This window comes from Podarcis raffonei, chromosome 3 (assembly GCF_027172205.1).
Source record: "Podarcis raffonei isolate rPodRaf1 chromosome 3, rPodRaf1.pri, whole genome shotgun sequence".
Lineage (NCBI taxonomy): Eukaryota > Metazoa > Chordata > Lepidosauria > Squamata > Lacertidae > Podarcis > Podarcis raffonei.
The window spans coordinates 84,334,736-84,354,038 of NC_070604.1; the positions used below are offsets into that span (position 1 = coordinate 84,334,736).

Genomic DNA, 19,303 nt, shown 5'->3' on the forward strand with positions numbered 1-19,303 from the left:
ATGACGAAAGAGACAAAAGGTATCAGAGACAATGGTTACAGACAGGGCACCACAGACTACTGAGACCGCAAAAGGGTAGACAGAGGCAATGATGTTCAGACAGCCATGGCTTTGTCTGTGAGGGGTGTGTGTGCTCTGCACCCCAAGGTCACGCGTGCAGGCGGGCTGAGGCTGCCTGCGGGTGGGGAAGTGTGCTCCCTCCGGACCCCACTTCCCACTCCGCAATCATCCCTACAAGTGAGAGCTGGACCATAAAGAAGGCTGATCACTGAAGAATTGATGCTTTTGAATTATGGTGCTGGAGGAGATTCTTGAGAGTCCCATGGACTGCAAGAAGATCAAACCTATCAATTCTGAAGGAAATCAGCCCTGAGTGCTCACTGGAAGGACAGATCCTGAAGCTGAGACTCCAATACTTTGGCCACCTCATGAGAAGAGACGAGTCCCTGGAAAAGACCCTGATGTTGGGAAAGATGGAGGGCACAAGGAGAAGGGGACGACAGAGGACGAGATGGTTGGACAGTGTTCTCAAAGCTACCAGCATGAGTTTGACCAAACTGCAGGAGGCAGTGGAAGACAGGAGTGCCTGGCGTGCTCTGGTCCATGGGGTCACGAAGAGTCGGACACTACTAGACGACCAAACAACAACAACAACAAACATATGGGGGGGATGCAACAGATGTATGTAGCTTTCCTATGGCTCCATATAGACAGGAAGGAGTTTATAAAAGTAAACATTTAAGGAGCTGGGTAATGCAGCAACTGAATAGGTGAGTGTGAGCACTGCCGGAAGAAGAAGAGTGCGGGGGGAGCGCACCACCCCTGGCAGCGCAATCCTAGCAGGGTGCCATCGCCCAGCCTGTGCTGGGCACCAAGGCCCCCGCAGGCGGCGTGCCCCGCCCCCAGGGTGCTCGCCAGCCCCGCCCTGCCTGCTCTCCGTCCCCCGGTGCCAAAGCATGAAACTCCGCCACTGACTGTGAGCACTGCAAATATGAAAAGGGCCAAAGCAGTTTCAACTAATTCAGGAGAATTGTACATCAAAATGGGTCAGTGGGTTTTGGCTCCACAATAGGAGTGAGAAGAATAGGATATGAAATAGGACATAGTCATTAAAGAACAGAAGAGATCACTGCTGCAAAATTATTTCATAGCACATCTTCATGTTCTTCCCATTTAGTATGTTATAATTTGAGTACATGACCTAAAAGCAAAAAAGACTGAGAACATTTTCCCCCCGTGCATAAATATATCTAGCACTTAAACATTATTTTATTCTTAACCGAAAGGCTTCAGATAATAACCTCCAAATCCAAGGTTTTAAAATTTACAATATTGGTCATATTTTAGCTTTGCACCCAGTTTAGTTCCTGCTAAGCACTCTTCAAATTTTGCATCCATTTCCTGGCTCTGAGCTTCAGTGAACAAAGTCTTCCAGTCACCCACAGCACCTATTAAGAAACAATGAAAAATGAATCTCACTCTTTATGCCTTCCTTGTATAGAGATTTAGATAACAGATTTATGGTTTCTGAGTGTTGAAACAAGTGAATGTATTGTCATCTGTCTCATCCTGCAACCCCAGGCACACTTGCTTGGGTGTAACCAAGGAAAGACATTACTAACATGCATCAGATTGGGGCTATCTGGAGATGTCAACAGCGAGTGACAGAAACAACTGAGGGGTATATAAGCAGATGAGACCAACAGTGGGTCCAATGGTCAAGGTGGCGGTTTCTGCATGCGCTGTAGAAGGAAGTGAGAGGCAGATCGGGTTTGTCAACCTGGGAAGAAAGCCCATCTAGGAGAAGGAATACTCTGATCCTAAACCTCAGCTACCTTGCGGAATATCTTTGAGAGAAGCAAAGACTAAGGGGTGTATTAGATTGGATGTTGGCAGTTTAATATTTCTCCTTTAGGTTAGTTGCTGGCAAAGAAATTTGGAAAGACCAGTTTCCTCACCTTGGTTAACTTTGATATTCTTAGATAATGGACAGTTTTGTAACCATCTCCCTGCCTGGAGCTGCCGCAAGCCATCCAGCCTCTAGATTCTCTGAAAACTATTTGGTTCTGAGCTCCAGCCAATGGCGTAGTGTGGATTGCTAGCACCTGGGACAAGGCAAGAGCATACCCCACACATCCCTCAATATGTGGGCGGGTTTATTAAGTGAACTAGGCTCTCTTAAGGGGGCACACAAAGTTCTGGAGTTGTGGTGCTTCACTGGCAAAAGCACAGAGGGGCTTTTTTTAGCTGCGGTGCAGAGGGATGGCCAGAGAGTGGGGGGGGGGGGAGGTGTTTGGGCTGAGTGGTGACCTGCCTCTACAAGGGGTGTGAGAAGAGAAGAGGAAGTTTTAAAAGGGGGATTCCTTCCATGCCACCTTAAACACCATGCAGGTGCTGCCGCCGCCACACAGCTTCAGTTCTGAGGCAGAATCAGGTTCCTGTGGCTGTAGGGGAATGGCGGGGGGGGGGGGGGGCACACCAGGGAAGGAGGATGCTGAGTGGCTTCTCTCTCTGAGGTGCAGCTGCGGTTCAGCAGCTTCAAGAGCTCAGATGAGCGAAAAGTGGAAATTTTGGGCTCCTAAGAATTTTGCACCCAGGGCAACTGCCTCTATGGGCCCCCCATGCTATGCCACTGGCTCCAGTTCCATCCCTGGATCTGCTTTGTTCTGTGTTCCTTGACCCAAATATTGTAATTTCCAAGCCTCACCCAAGTGCTAACATTTTTAATACTAGCAGACTTCACACTAATATTCCTGAACCGGATGCAGATTGTGGAGTGCAGTCCACTGTGCTTAGAATTTTTTTAAAACTTTTCAGAAATTGTTTTAAACTGCTTTTTAATTTCTTAACTGTACTGTTTCATTATTTGCTGCCCTCGGCTCATGGCTTTTATGCTTCTTATTCCACATAACTGGCAATTATTGGCAGGAGACAATGCAGAAAACTGTGATGTCATGGCACAGGTAACTTCCACTTTTGCAGAAGCTGCTTTGTTATAAACAGCTGATTTGGCCTATTTAAAACATGGCATGTGCAAACTCTACTGTGGCTAATCTGTTTACAGTCATAACACTTAGGCATTATTTCTATCCCAACCTACTTGGAAATAAGCCCCACTGAATTGCATCTATCCCACTGTGCAGTCCTGTGCTTGTCCACCTAGAACCTTTCAAGTTCAATAAGATCCCCAACTCCCTGATCACTTAGACCACTATTCACAGTTTTAGTTGTCTTGTTTGACTATTGACATAATAAAACATGAGCTGCCCTGGACTCATGGTTTTTATGCATCGTACTCTACATAGTTGGAAGCTTTTAATGTTTAATAGGTTATTGTATTTTAGTGTTTTGTGGGAAGCCACCCAGAGTGGCTGGGAAAACACAGCCAGATGGGCAGGGTATAAAGTATTATTATTATTATTATTATTATTATTATTATTATTATTAATAGGATAGAATGCAGAAAACTGTGATGTCACAGCACAAGTAACTTCTACTTTTGCAGACTAATTTAGCCTATTTAAAATATGACATGTGCAAACTCTTCTGGACCAGAAGACTTCCTTGTTCTAATTATAGCAGAATGGTCTTACAGAGGCTTTATAGGGGTTCTCAATGTTTTTGAACTTTGCTTCTATATGTGAGATGGGAGTGAGAAAGAGGGAAATAGATTAAAACTATTTTCAAGATACAGTGGTACCTCGGGTTAAGTACTTAATTCGTTCCGGAGGTCTGTTCTTAACCTTAAACTGTTCTTAACCTGAAGCACCACTTTAGCTAATGGGGCCTCCTGCTGCTGCTGCGCCGCTGGAACACGATTTCTGTTCTCATCCTGAAGCAAAGTTCTTAACCCAAGGTAATATTTCTGGGTTAGCGGAGTCTGTAACCTGAAGCATATGTAACCTGAAGCATATGTAACCCGAGGTACCACTGTATTGACAAAATACAGTATAATGTTTAGTTGTCCCGCCCCCCCATAAATGGCACCCTAGAGGGCGCTTGTGTTACTGGAAGAAAGAGAATTCAGTGTAAATGAGTGGCATAAAATCAATACAGTACTGCAGTACCTTTCCTGAAAAGGACAGGAGCAAACCGACCATGTGTTTCTTCAGATTTACTGCTCATTGCTTGGAATGTAGAGTTCTCTGCAACAGACTTAATCATTTCATCAGACAGAGGTAGCTCATAAAATTCAGCTATTCGCTTCACTCCTTCGTGAAGATTCTGGAAAATAATAGTAAAGTTAGTTATGATTTCATAAATATATTTGGTACAAAGGTAGATTTCTAAGTTAGAATCTGCCCTAAGACTCAATAATGGGGCTGGCTAAACATCTAAATAAATATATTCATAAATGTATGTGCTATAGCTTCCTAAAGAGGTGTATCTGATATTAGCAAAATAAGTGTAGCGTGAAAGGAAACACAGAAACATTGTCACAGCGAAGGTACCATCATTTAATTTTCTATTTGCTTCTGTAACTTAGATTCTTGAAAAGCATTTTTTTTCAAATATCTACTACCAATCTTTTCCATTTCCAGCGTGTCATATATTCAATCAGACATATTCCTTTTAATTAAAAAATAAACTTAGTTATTCAAAGTCCCAAATAAACTATAAAAAACCACAAATTAATTAAGTGCAAGCCTATGAATATGCACACTTGAAAGAGTTTACACCACAAAACTTAATCACACAGGAATAGTGGTGTGCTTAGTATTTAATGAACTGCAGAACCATATTTTTTTAAAAAAAATATTTTAAGACATTTAAATATCCAAACCTGCTAACAAAAGAGAAATATGCATATAGAATGAAATACTCATACTTAATAGTAGCCATAACAGAAGAAAAGTGAAATCATTATCTCAGTTTCTAAGAATGCTCACTTCTTTCAGCTCTTCATATGTGATGATCATGACATTTTCTTCATCCACATGTTTGTCCCAAGCAAGGATATAGTCAAAGTAGGATTTCCAGCAAACTGAAATAAAATGCAAACAGCATATTTCAAAGCATGGGAATGACATCAGAATACAGTTGTACCTTGGTTCTCGAACGCCTTGTGACTCAAACGTTTTGACTCCCGAACGCCGCAAACCCGGAAGCGAGTGTTCCAGTTTGCGAACATTTTTTGTAAGTCGAACGTCCAACACGGCTTCCAATTGAGTGAAAGAAGCTCCTGCAGCCAATCGGAAGCCGTTCTTTGGTTTGTGAACGTTTTCAGAAGTCGAACGGACTTCTGGAATGGATCCTGTTCAAGAACCAAGGTACAGCACTTCATTCATTCACTTTAACCCGACACTGGAGCTATTTTCATGACATGTAAAATCTGTACACAAATCATCAGAAATTGAAAGGAGGCCTAAATTCACTTTGGCATTTATGACTGGCTGTGAATCGCCAGGGTTTCGGACAGGCTCTTCCACAAGCGAACCTGGAGGTGCTGGGGATTAAACCTGGAACCTTCTGCATATGAAACAGATGCTGCCACTGAACTTCTGTAGGTGCCTGGGCCACTAAGGGAATAGAAAGAAGGGCAAGGGAAATGTCTTTTACCATATGTGGCCTGTCTGCAAGGCTTTTTAAAACTGTTGAACATAATATTCATTCTTATGATTGAACCATGCAATTGTAGAAATTGGAAAGGGACACGAGGATCATCTATACCTATTATACTAAAGGGTTGGTATAAAATGTCTCAAGAAAAGGGATATTATACATGCAGAAGAGGGCAAGTGCAGCCAGAGTTTTGCTTGCTGAGGTTGTTGACTATTTTTAAGTTGTCCAGTTATTGAGACCAATGTGCGTGCATCTCTTGAAATGGACAGGTCACAAAACAAAGGTGGTTGTGACTATTTAGAATTTGCCATTTGTTAAGCTCTTAAAACAAATGACATGATTGCTGCAGAAGTCCTGATGTCATGGAGAAAATCCTGCATAAGTATGTTCAGCATTGACTAATCTGAAATTAGAAACAAGGTGGGGAAATCAGTCTGAGCTCTAAAACTCCTTCAAATTAATTGGGTTCCTCCTTTGTGGTAGGCAATAGCCCTCTGTGCCACTGTAAGATTCCAGTTTTTTATATAATATGAACCGCCCTAAACCCTTGTGATGAAGGGCAATATATAATCTGATAAATAACAACAACAACAACAACAACACAATCTCATTATCAACTGATGATGCAAGTCTGAGTAAAAGAAACATCGACTGTGGGCTTTTTCCTGCAATCAAGAGTCCTGCTCATTTGAAACCCGTTTCCCTTTCATCTGAAAAGACATTGTACACAAATACTTTGTGGGAAGCTTCAGAAAGTGAGAACTTCTAATATGATATACCTTCGCCACTCATGAACTTTGGAAAAAAATCATCCCAAGAACCGACATCTGGAAGGACAGGGTTTTTGTTGTAAAAATGGTAATAGGATACAGCGGCATCTTTGGGATTTCGGAATACAACCAGCATCTATTTCAAAAGAAAGAAAGAGATATTAGATTTTGTTGCTTAAAGCAAGTTATGTCATCCGGTGATATGAACTACAGTTGACTAGCAACTTGAGCAGGGGTTAGGTTCCGAGAATTGCATGTGAAGCTGAAATCTTGTGTAGCCACAACAACCCCAGAACCTCCCCTGTGTAAACACCCCAAACCTTCCAGGGCTGAAGCAGGCTATTGGCCCCCATGCAAGGCAGAGAGCTGTTATGCTCTCAGTCTTTCTTGCTGGGCTCTGGGACAGAGCCTCTCACACAGGTTTTAGGAGACTTCGTCAATATCTCATAGGAGACTAGTAACTTACCTTCACCTTTTTCTCAATAAAGGATTTGGGAATGTTATCATAATGGAGATGTGTAGAAATAATACGTGGAGAAGGCTGCTTTTCCAGCTCCTGGAATGAGAATTAAAGGAATGTTGATTTGTTGTTGTCATTTCAGGATCTAGGGAAGTTGTTATTTCCTCCTTTTTATTGATTCATATAATTGGGGGGGAAATTAGTACTTTGAGTTACATGATTAAAATAGAAAACAACAAAGTGAACAATGGGTTTGGAGTAGTAGTAGTACTACTACAATTATACAAATCTATTATTCTAAATACTCACTCTTACCCCCCATTTTACCTCATAAACTTATTAAAGTCATCTCCCCCCCATCATGGAAGCACAGGAATATTAGTAGCAATGATTCCCAGTGGAATAGCCGTGTTAGCCTTTCACAGCAAAAATGATGACTCATCACCATCATTTATTTATACCCGGCCCATCTAGCTGGGTTTCCCCAGCCACACTGGGTGGCTCCCAACAGAATATTAAAAACACAATAAAACATCAAACATTAAAAACTTCCCTAAAAAGGTGAAGGGACCCCTGACCATTAGGTCCAGTCGTGGCCGACTCTGGGGTTGCAGCGCTCATCTCGCTTTATTGGCCGAGGGAGCCAGCGTACAGCGTACATGTGGCCAGCATGACTAAGCCGCTTCTGGCGAACCAGAGCAGCGCACGGAAACGCCGTTTACCTTCCCGCCAGAGCAGTACCTATTTATCTACTTGCACTTTGACGTGCTTTCGAACTGCTAGGTTGGAGGAGCAGGGACCGAGCAATGGGAGCTCACCCCGTCGTGGGGATTCGAACCGCCGACCTTCTGATTGGCAAGTCCTAGGCTCTGTGGTTTAACCCACAGCGCCACCCGCGTCCCCCCAAAAAAACTTCCCTATCACACCTTAAAAACTAACAGATTTTAGCATGAGATTCAGATACATTGTTATCCTGAGTTGCAATTATATTTACAGTATACAGGCTTGAGTGGTGTGGCTGTAAAAAGCGGTGTCAGGGGGAAATGAAATGCAGAAAGTACAGATATTAGGGATAATTCACTGTTTTTGAGAAGCACCTCCATCAAGTAAATGGTTATTTCCTCTGAGGAACATAGGATGACATGCATATTCTATTTTGCTTTCCATTTGTAAATAGATTTTTAATGAAAAGAGGTATATTAAAATTTGATATAAATGGAGTATATTTTCTGTGTTTATCGAAAATTGGCTTCAATGTTCAACAAATCTAAATCTATCTCTTATATGCTACACAATCACATATAATAGCTGTAAAGTGTCCGCCTTCTGTGTGGCACATGTAAGCACTGATCATTTGCTGGAGTAATTTGGAAATCATGCCAACCTGAAGTTTTGTGGGCGGTCCAAATTCAAGTATTGGGCAGTTTTCTAGTGGTGGTAAGTCCTTGTAACTTGGAATTGCAGCTATCATGTCATTTACTATTTTGAGCATCCAGTTAGTACCTACAACATAAAAGCAATTAAGACATATATGGTTTGCTGGAGCGCATGTTACACAACCAAATGCAACGTTATGTTCATGTATGCCAGTCAACTTAAATCACAGATTTTCAACCAGTGGGTTGGGACCTGCAGGTGGGTCACAAGACCACACCGTGTCACAACAAAGCCATAGACACCATGCAAGGTTTGTTTGTCAAATTGCAACAGAAGGTACTTCCTCCCCACTTGGCCCCAGCCCAGCCTTGCCACAGCTTCCTCCCCACCTGCTGTTGGTAACATGCTGCCTGGCTTTGGAAGAGACTATCCTTTCCATTTCAGAGGCCTCACTGAGCCACATGGAGGTGTTGGGATTTTAGTTCCCACCAGCTGCAAAGAGGCAGCTGAATTTTTTTACATTATGTGATGTGTCTGATATGCCTGAGCATGAGACAGGAAGTCTCAACCAGTTCTCTGGCAGTTCTCAGTGTAATGGGGTGGAGTTACTGAAAGTGCCTTCCGCTTCTGGACTGAAGCAGTGTTGAGTCACAGACTCTTATGCTGTACTGCTTGGGTGAGCAGCCATGTTTTGTACAGTCAAATAAAGTAGCTGTGAGACTACGGACTGTTATCTTTCTTCTGTGATGGATTGCCAGAAGATCGTTAGTGTGTTCCTCTCAGAAGGGAGGGATCGCTTATCACCGGTCTCTCTGGAGTGAAGATGGATTTTAGCCAGAGAGTGACCTCTGGAGAAAAGGCCCCGGTGTGCCTGGGAAGCTGGCAACCCTCCCGGGCAGGCGTTTTTTCCAACAGGAGGATGGGTTGTAACCAAGGACTTATGAGGCACACATCTCCTCTCCGCATAAAAGAGGGCCTTGAGTCGCTGCTCATGGCTGTTGTGGGGTGCTCAGCCACTGAGGAAAGAGGGAATCCAGGCACCCCAATATGTATTCACCTGGGACCCATTTCAGTTCATTTTGGGTATCAAATAAATACTGGCTTCCTTGTTCAAACTTTAATAGAAGGCACTTCCACACGACAGCTTATTATTCATTGTGGAGTCAGCTGCTCAGGTTTGCAGGTTTTGCATTCAAAATCCCCATTTATGAAAAGCACAACAAAACATGGAAACTGTAAATCCAGATTACATGGGGGAAATAAACATATGAATTGTATGTGATCAGATAGCAATTGGTAACCCAATCCATTCCTCCTTAATTCCATTAAAAGCTGGATACTCACCACATTTGGGATAAGCAACAATCAGCCTATCGTCCTTTCTCGCTTCCAGGGCTGCCACTGCTTCAAAGGTCTCAAGACTACAAAGGCGTTTTGGATACAGCACTCCTCTGAATGTAAACAGCAGCTCCTCATTCTCCTTAGTTTGAGTTGTAGCTAAAATATTGTCTATATTTTCCACAAAACGCGGCTTTTTCTTGGCCATGCTTTACTCTTGTAGGCTGCCTCGGTCTTGTCACATTCCCTTTCAAGAGACAGACTTGGTTCTTCATAACCAGTAGTTGCACTATAAAGATATATTGGAGGACCTAGCAATTCTGAATCACAGGAACTTGTACACTATGTACCCAATTAAGCCTCTGACTTGGAACAGTCCCATTTTATGAAAATATGAATTACACAATATTGGCTGAGCTGGGTGCTTTCTCAGGGGAAAAATCACTTGGAAATGACATTGCAACACCCAAGGCCCTGTAGGGAGAGAAAAGCAGCCCAAAACCATTCCATTAAGTAGCTCCTTGTCTCTTTATGTAATTATAGCAGAGTGCATCCTTTCTTCTTTTGGTATTCTTTGGGAACTCTGTGAAACAAGCATTATAGAGCTTAAGAATGTGCTCTAGCATTTGAAAGTGTATCAAGTAAGATATGAAAGAGGTTTCTGGCATTCATATATCCACTTATTGGATTCCCACAGAAAGGTTCATTTCTGATTATATGGGATGGGGTGAGAATGCAGGCTCTTATTTTGTTGCCAATGGCATCCTTTGGTTCCTGAAAGAAACTTGCATGCACAAGGAGAACCCTAACCATCCTTCTGGAAGCACCCTTTGTTAACCACTCTGGGAAGTATATTGCAGGGGTGGAAAGCTATATATCCTACTAAAGAAATAACTGTTAAGTGTGTTTAGGATTACAGCCATAGTGTGCCAGTAATGCCACCCATAATTTTGTGTTAACTGTTGTTGCCTTATTGTCAGGAATGATCCATATGGACGAGGACCAATGCTTTAGGGAGCAGCAGAGCTACTTACATTAATGCAAGAGTTTTGCTCACTGTTTTGGGCTGTGCTATGCATACTGATTGTGCTGGAAAGTCAGTTTTGGAGGGCAAGATCTGCACAAACACACCGGAAGGGTAGGGAGATTGTTCTGTCTGCCAGGCAGAACTACTTGCATTGATGGAACCTTAGTGCAATGTTAAATTCCACCCATAGGCTCCCGTTTGTAAAAAAATAAAATAAAAAATTAAAGTAAATTAAAAACTTCTTTTTATGGATGGGGCATGGAAGATTTGGAGAAGTTAAATTAGTCTTTAATAGCTATTATTCCTTCATAAAATGTGTTTGCCAATCCTGCAGCACTTTACTCACGTTCAAAACTGATGGAATTAAACAGGCCCAGATTTGAGGGGCATTTTACTGAACAGGGTAAATTAGAAGTGGCTGCTTTATTTTACTTTATAGATAGAATAAAACTAAATGTTTGTTCAGACATTTAGGATTTCTTAATACAAAATATCTAAACCCCTTTCTCTCAGAACTTTGGTAAGTACACATAAAAAATTCCTACACTGCTTCCTACATACAGTATATATGACTCCCAGAAATATACTTGTGCTCAATGTGATTTACTCCAGGTAAAGGAATGCCTCAGAGTAAATTCATTATTAGTTACTTCTAAGTAGACACAGGGTTGTAATGTATGTTCACAAACTTTTATGATGGTAACAAGTCTGCATACTTTGCAGTGTTAAATAGCTTTTGCAAAAGGAGAAGTCTGAAGGTATATGTATCAAACTGGCGAGGCCATAACAGCATCCAGTCACTTAAAAAAACATGTTTCCTTTACAGCAAAAGTTCTCAGCGTATCAACAAGCTTTAATGTAACAGAGGATTAACAAATAGCAGGTCACTAAGATTTCCCCAATGAAACCAAACTGCCCCTGAAACTGGCCAGTTCTGCATTTTCATTGTCAGGTTAATCTTTTAAAGGTTTTGTTACCCCCCTACCCCTTTTAGGACAAACATTCTAATCTGCAAGTAAGTTCAGATGGAGATCTTGTATTTTAATTTGATAGCCATGTCCAAATTCACACATCTTCTTTTTTATCCTGGGTGAACAAATGTGAATTACCGGTAACTACAATATTCACAATTGCTGACAATTAGACTAGCCCAGAGCTTTCCAAGCTGTGTGTTGTGATACATTAGTGTGACGTGATACATTAGTGTGTCGGTTGCAGTGTGCAGATGTGTCACACAAACCCTCCCAGGGCTGGAAAGGGATTAGTTTAATTTCTAGTTTGCTAGTAAAACTGAATTACTGTGTCGCGAAATGATGCATGTCTAAAAAGTGTGCCACCAACATTAAAAGTTTGGAAAGCTTAACAGGTCCACTCAAAAAAGAATGTTCTAATAATGAGCTGTGAAGTACTGTAAATTTTAAAAAATACATCCCAGCAAAGAATTGGGGTGGGGGTAGGCAAAGATGACATCAGAGCCAATTCCAGCTAATCTTTAACCCTTTTCCACAGGGCAGCTGGTGGTCAAAGCCCTTATAAGAAGGATCCTGATGCATTGCTGTATTTTAATGTGGTTTCATTCATGTATTTTTCTTACCTCTAAGCCGCCTTATAAGGACTTGTATCCTGAAAGGTGAGGTCTGAATGAGCTCTACCTTTAAGCGGCACCTTCTAGAGCCTGGCCAGACACATCCAGTTTAATGGAGGTTTTCTGCTTTGTTTCTCCACTTTTACCAGGGGTGCAAGCAAAGCAGGAGCGAACAAGCATCAGCATACTGTTCAAGCCTGATCAACAAACCAGCAAGCCTGACTTAGTATGATGTGTGAACTTACCTTCTGATTATTAAAATAATGGGAGCGGGCTCTAGGTTGCCCCCATTCCAGGGACCACAGGATGATAGCCTAGCTTGTATTATTTTGTTTTCTCCGAAAGAATAGCACAATAAAAAGCAGTGACAAAAAATTTAACTTTTTAATCAAGCCAGATACTGTACAGTGGTATGAATCTTTATATATATTTTTATATACATTTTAAAATATTCAGCGGATGAGTTCTCTGTTGAACGGCGTTTGCAGGTGTAATGAATGTCCTGGAAGACTAGTGGAACCTATAAAAGGAGAGATTTAAAACTAGAATAAATTTCATTACCCAAAATTAAATGCATTATTCATACACATTAATTATCACAATAGCAAATAAATAAACTGAAAATGGAAGAAATCATATTGAGCCACAAATTCTTAAAAACTCGCTTTCAACCTAAAAATAAGGAAGGTTCACATTTTAGTAGCAGCAATTCTGCATGTGGCCAATGCCAGATATAATTTTGACATCATAGAATGTCATTTAATATATATTTCTCCAAATATACCTGAAGCATATATAACCCGAGGTACCACTGTATATAAATTGTTAAACTAAATTGATTGATTGGAATAAAAATAAGTACTCTGTCTCCAAGGCTATTGTGTTTCCCTTCCCTATTCAGGGTCTATTTGTGTGTCAGGGGATCTAGAAAAGCCTACTCCTAATCCACCCATGGTATCCCCCTTTTTTGCTGTTGCACTTGCCACAAGGAGGTTTGCCAGGATGGACCTTCTCCTCTGCCCAAAGGATAGAACACCACTCCAGGGACCACAGGATGATAGCCTAGCTTGTATTATTTTCAGAAGGCAATTGCTTGCCAGGCTCACACAGTCGTATTACTGCCCCAACAAATCAATACAGTGGTACCTCAGGTTACAGACACTTCAGGTTACAGATGCTTCAGGTTACAGACTCCGTTAACCCAGAAATAGAACCTCGGGTTAAGAACGTTGCTTCAGGATGAGAACAGAAATTGTGCACTGGTGGCGCAGCGACAGCGGGAGGCCCCATTAGCTAAAGTAGTACCTCAGGTTAAGAACAGTTTCAGGTTAAGAACGGACCTCCAGAATGAATTAAGTTCTTAACCCAAGGTACCACTGTACAGTGCACTTTACACTAAATATAAATTTAATTTTTGATATGGTCATTTCTGTCACTCACTAACCTTGCTTACCTAAATTCTGCCTTTGTAAAAGATTGGGAAGGCTGATCGGATGTCTTGTCACTGATGAGAGTGAAGGTGTTGGTGTGCATCGATAATGCTGCATAGTTCTTTGTCCAAATCCATCTGGCGTTTGATCTCTATTATTTTGTGTTGATACGAATGGTGACATATAAGAAGTCTCCCTATTTGGCATTCTTAAGGACAATGACCTAAAAAGTAGAAGGACAAGACAGTGTCTATATCTCATATTGAGAAAGGTAGGCCTATTGTATAATCAATTCTAGCAGGATGTACATTTTTGTTTAGCAAGAGGCATGGCTTTTATTATTTATTTGCTACATTTATAGACCGTTAAACATTTAGTAAACTTTGTATATTATGGAAATGACAAAACAAAAAAGTGATAAATTACATCCGCCTCGCAGACGTTCTAAGTTGCGACTGTGGCAAACCCGGAAGTAAACACCGGGTTTGCCGCGATTCGTGCATGCGTGGAAGCGACTTCTGCCATCTGTGTGTGCGCACAAGCGGCTGCCACCTCTACACATGCGCAGAAGCATGTTGTCGCCAAATGCGCATGTGCACAATGACACCTCTACTAGTGTCTGGTTTCGCCCAGCCGACAGGCCTCCGGAACGAATTATGATTATAAGTAGAGGTTGTACTGTACTGTTAGGAGATACCCCTCAAGAGAAAAAAATTACCAAGGTACATTCCACATATTTGGTGAATGTATTCTTGGAAGTTTTATTCTGTCAGAATAAAAAAGAATGGAGATATAAAGATTACGACTTCATTTTCAACAAAGTAAACATTTTATGAATATTTAACACAATAAATAAAAAATTCACAAATAAAAATTTCAAGCAGGATATATTTGAAAACGGAGGCCAATTTGAATAATAACTTTTTTATTTGGAGAAACAAAATTCCTAGATGTGAACCGCCCTGAGATCTTATGAGGAAAGGTGTTAAATAAATAAATAAATAAATAAATAAATAAATAAATCTTCAATCCAAGTTGTTCACCGCTGCTTTGCACAGCTATTGATGCACCCACAGCCTGGCCACTCACAGACGAGTGAGTGGCAGACAGATTGGGTCTGATCCCTGGGCCAGCTTCAGGCTGGTAAAGCAACAGGGCCAATATCAGGCCCTATGCCAGCCAGGATTGACTGTGAGAGTAGCTTGCGGTCCTGGGCAGGTGACACCCTGCCCCCACCCTGTCCTCGGAGCACCCCGTTTTTGGGCCACCCACCAGGCTCTCTTGATGTGGATACTGTGGGCAGGCAGAAGGGAGAGGCTTGCGCCACTGGCTGGCAAAATTGAGTGGAGGGATGCGCAGTCCTGCATAAAGGGGTATGGCTTGCAGCCCAAGGTGGAAAAACACGCCCCTTGCGTTTCAAAAGTTGACTCTTACTGCTAAATTGGTTTGTTACCTTACAGAGCCTGATGAACTGTTTTGAGAAGAAGTCATTCCAGACAATTGAGAACCTCTCCATGTAACACTACCTGTAAACAACATTCCTGAATATATTAGAACATGAAAGAATTTAGATGGCATACTACATTATTTTGAAAGCACATATCCAGAAACGCATAAATTTAATACAGTGGTACCTCGGGTTACATACGCTTCAGGTTACATATGCTTCAGGTTACAGCTAACCCAGAAATATTACCTCGGGTTAAGAACTTTGCTTCACGATGAGAACAGAAATCGTGCTCTGGCGGCGCGGCAGCAGCAGCAGGCCCCATTGGCTAAAGTGGTGCTTCAGGTTAAGAACAGTTTCAGGTTAAGAACGGACCTCCGGAACAAATTAAGTACTTAACCTGAAGTACCACTGTATACCTCTTGAAAAAGTGAAATGTCAATGTATCCTTTGGATTACTCGAAATTATCTACTACATTTGAAGCCAGCAAGATGATTGACAGTCAAACTTTCAGCAACAATGTTTTTACCGTTATAAATGGGCCCTGGTTTTGTAAAAAGTTACAAATCCAATGATAACATTAAAAAACAAACAAACATGATCTACTATATTATTTTTCTGTTTTTTATTATCTTCCTAACTATCTATATATGTTCCTCTGGACCTCACTTATATACTGATGGATCAAATTTGTTAAAATACTTCTACATATGATAAAAATGAGAACAGTGCTTCTTCCACAACAATTAGAAACTGAAATCTACGTAGTCCAAAGCACTATATTTATTAGAAAAGTCTGAAAACTTTTCACCTGTATGAATCTTAGTATCTAAAGGCTGACATATATGGTATAAAGTTTACCTAAGTATTGAGCAGACTAGCCAAGCTACCCTTTGAACAGAATGTAGGGTTGTTAGACATTTATTCTAGAGCTGGGGGAACAAATTTTTGCATGATTCTCTAAAAGGAATTGGCTCCTTCAAGTATTCAGTCTGAATTCCTGAAAACCCTCAAGGAATTTTTGAGAGTTTAAAATATCATCTCAGCTACCTTCTACCTTGTCCCATCCTCAAGGGTAGCAAGTAGTGGTAGGTGTGCATGAATAAAACCATTATCAGGGTGCAAGCTAAATTATACCTATTCCTACTCAGCTTTTAAAAATTGGTCATGATATCTTCTTACCCATATGCCCATTCTGAGGTGGGCTTATCAATGATATCCTGGTTGGTCCAGCAGCTGTTTCGGTCTAGATGTATTCAGAAAAATTGACAGTATAATATGTAAAAACATAGAAAATATATAATTTCAGTTTTTTTAAAAAAACTGCTGCTGTATCATGGACATTTTAGCTTGCCAGTAATTTGATTGTTTCTTGACAAGGAGAGATATTATTAACTTGTACTACTTAAATTCAATAAAGTGCTTTATTAACCTATTCTGTATTTACTAAAAGAATCTGTTAAGCAGCTTCCAAGAGGCTCAAGCTATCGTGCAAAAAAGTAAAACAAATAAAATTAAAAATTGCAATAAAAAATTGCAAAAACAATAAACGGAATAAACAGCACTAAGCAAAACAATTAGCCAGCAGAACAGAAGACAGAATGGAAGGCAAGGGTTTTAAACCCCCCAGAAGAAGAGGAAAGCTCATTTCACAGTCTCAATGTAACTCTTGTTTCTCACTGCTACTAAGGTGACAAGCCCCTTCTGAATGTTCACAATCCAAGTGCAAATGGGATCAGGAAAAGAAGATTGGAATATGTAAGGTAATGTAAAGAGACCCACACAGAGAAAACCTATTCCACAGTGTCACCCCCAAGCACAAACCCATACGTTGCTATTGCCTAAATTGAGTATCCCCTCATATTGAAGCCACTCTCCCTGCTGACACATCACTTTATCTATCTGGGAATTAGAGTGGAAGATTCCTAATTACACCTAATTTGACACAGAAAAGAGAAGGACACTTACTTTCCTCACTGAAGACGGCACATAATCTGTTTCCATTGGTGAAGACCTACTGATTTGAGATTGAAAGCTGCTAAATGTTAAAATAAAACACCATTAAAGATTTTTTAAACCACTAAGCTTGCCATGTTATATTTAATTTGTTTAGTTATAAACAACAGAATACTGCAGCATCTCTATGTAAAACTGTACCTTATTAAAGCTTTTTTGGAGTGAACTATCTTATATGAAACTATATAAGATCTCATGCCATTTGTCTTTTTTCTAACAGGCTACAAGCATAACTGCATTCTTCAAATACCTTTATGAATAATTCAGTGGTTAATAATTCCTTTAGAGATTTACAGTACAATCCCTTACATGCCTACTTAGAAGTGTGCCTGCTGGGTTCAATGGTGAAGTCGACATGGAATTGCAACTTTTAAAGTTGCTATCAATGATAAGCAAACAATTCCATCAGATCACAAATATATATCTTATCTGGATTCCAATGAAGCAATTTTGCAGATGATTTTGAAAACTGCACACAAAAAATAAAACTCTCATAAGACTGTACTTGAATGTTGACGGGATTTAATACATTTCTTTTCCATTTAAGAATATATTATTTCTGATGTATCATACCAAAGTTCCACCCAATACAGTGTAATATTTTCTATAATGAAATATTTTCCAAGAAGTACACAAAACAGCTTTACCCCATACTATCAACAATTAAGTGGTCAGGCTAATAATTAAAATGTTGCTTACTGTTGCACTTGCTGTTTATGTTGCATTTGTTGTGTTGCTTTCTTAAGATATCCTTCCAATTTTGTAATCTGTATAGAATAATGTATTTCAGTAATTTAACCTTCATGATTTATGTTGTCATCCACAACCCACTGCAAATGTCCAATGGTCTTTAACGAGATTGAGAGTAAGTGGCTTGCTGCTCATAGTCATAACATTCTGACTAGCAGATGAAACAAAGGGCCGGACTGGGCAATCATCTCTCTAAAACAAGAACCCACTGCACCTATCCCACCTCTTGACATGTACCGTACTGGCCCGAATATAAGCCGCACCCACAAATAAGCTGCACCTTTAAAATTGAAGAGGGAAAAAGAAAAAAAGACAATAACTGGGCTGCTTCTGGGGGGGAGCTGTGCCGCTTTGCCAGCAGCATATGGTTGCGAATATAAGCCGCACAGGCAGAATTTGGGGGGGGGGGGTGCAGCTTATATTCAGGCCAATACGGTAATGTAATATTAATAATACAAATGTGTAAGTCAATCTGTTGCATTTTAGTAGTATAATATAAATCTATAAATATAACTTCCTCTAACCTCCCTCCAGTATTTCAAATCAACTAGAATCAAGGTACCTTTGAGGAAGGCCCTTCTCTCAGTCCCACCACCCACACAGGCACACTTGGTGGGAATGTGGGAGAGGGCCTTCTCGGTGGCTGCTTCCAAACTTTGGAACTGCCTTCCCTAGGGAAGCTAGACTGGCTCCCTCCTTGCTGTCCTTCCGCTAGCAAGTGAAGACTATCTTGAAACAACAGGCTTTGGAGAACTGTCTGCTTTTAATGAAAGGGCTGGGGCCGTGCTGTTTTTATTGTAATTGTGGACATGTTTCACACAGATTTTATATATATATATATATATATATATATATATATATATATATATATATATCATTTTAATCAGTGTTCAATTGCATTATAATGATTTATTTTTCTATGTTTTTAGTAGTTCTTGTTTTTATCTGTAAGTTGTTTTGAGTCCCATCAGGGGGGAAAGGGGGTATAAATATATATATATAACAATACCTTTCCTTTGTAGTTTGCTAATAACCGTCTTCTGTGTTTTTCTTGGAAATGGGCAATCTAGAAAGGAAGAAAAATAGGATTACATGTCATTCAATTATGTTGCCATGATGAACAACTAGATGAACAACAATAAAACATAAGAGAAACTATATACCTGTCAGGGAACTGCCATCTGAGGCGCAGGAGGTGAAAGGGCTCACGGAGGGTGAGAGAGACCATTCAGCTGAGGAGGGAACCAGCAGGGGGAGAAGTGGAGTTCCAAGGGAAAGTGAGTCGGAGGGAGGGCTCAGAGATACTTCAAGCGAGAACAGTGGGGAGGTTTCAGGACCTCCTATAGGGACACCCACTCCTCGCCGGAAACTGTCACGCCGAGAGTCCAGAAGACGCGTTTCCGTTAAGGAGCTTTTATGCTGGAAGAAGTTCCGTAAACGCCCACTGTCCGATTCAACGAGCGACTGATGGAGCCATGCTTAAGGAGCTCCGTCACAGACAGAGGTTTGTGGACTTAGCCAAACTCTGAGGGACTAGGAT

General features: G+C 40.9%; 2 protein-coding genes across 11 annotated transcripts in view; both read right to left on the bottom strand.

Moving 5' to 3' along the window:
• Window positions 1–962: 962 nt before the first annotated feature.
• Window positions 963–9,811, bottom strand: LOC128411640 (sulfotransferase 6B1-like). The gene is made up of 7 exons (XM_053384061.1): window positions 9,514–9,811; window positions 8,177–8,295; window positions 6,799–6,888; window positions 6,342–6,468; window positions 4,890–4,984; window positions 4,068–4,224; window positions 963–1,448 (listed from the first exon to the last, which is right to left on the bottom strand). Exons 1-7 carry the CDS (start codon window positions 9,713–9,715, stop codon window positions 1,318–1,320), a joined length of 921 nt encoding a protein of 306 aa, XP_053240036.1. The 5' UTR covers window positions 9,716–9,811; the 3' UTR covers window positions 963–1,317.
• Window positions 9,812–12,484: 2,673 nt separating this feature from the next.
• Window positions 12,485–19,303, bottom strand: part of RNF212 (ring finger protein 212) — a 46,710-nt gene continuing 39,891 nt past the window's right edge. For 4 of the 10 annotated variants that reach the window (XM_053382814.1, XM_053382813.1, XM_053382815.1 and 1 more), the window contains 7 exons: window positions 18,773–18,829; window positions 17,713–17,780; window positions 16,966–17,035; window positions 16,180–16,243; window positions 15,003–15,090; window positions 13,564–13,772; window positions 12,485–12,639 (listed from right to left, as the gene is read on the bottom strand). In XM_053382814.1, coding sequence (XP_053238789.1) covers window positions 12,572–12,639; window positions 13,564–13,772; window positions 15,003–15,090; window positions 16,180–16,243; window positions 16,966–17,035; window positions 17,713–17,780; window positions 18,773–18,829 — 624 coding nt within the window. In that variant the 3' untranslated portion in view covers window positions 12,485–12,571. The remainder of the gene's footprint in view (window positions 12,640–13,563; window positions 13,773–15,002; window positions 15,091–16,179; window positions 16,244–16,965; window positions 17,036–17,712; window positions 17,781–18,772; window positions 18,830–19,303) is intronic. The other 6 variants (XM_053382811.1, XM_053382810.1, XM_053382807.1 and 3 more) reach the window with 6 other exon arrangements.

Coding starts and splice junctions, on each gene's coding strand:
- LOC128411640 (XM_053384061.1), bottom strand. CDS start 9,715: ATGGCCAAGAAAAAGCCGCGTTTTGTGGAAAATATAGACAATATTTTA. Junction 6,469..6,798: donor TTATTGAGAAAAAGGTGAAG/GTAAGTTACTAG, acceptor CTTTTGAAATAG/ATGCTGGTTGTATTCCGAAA. Junction 4,985..6,341: donor AAAGTTCATGAGTGGCGAAG/GTATATCATATT, acceptor ATTTTATTTCAG/TTTGCTGGAAATCCTACTTT.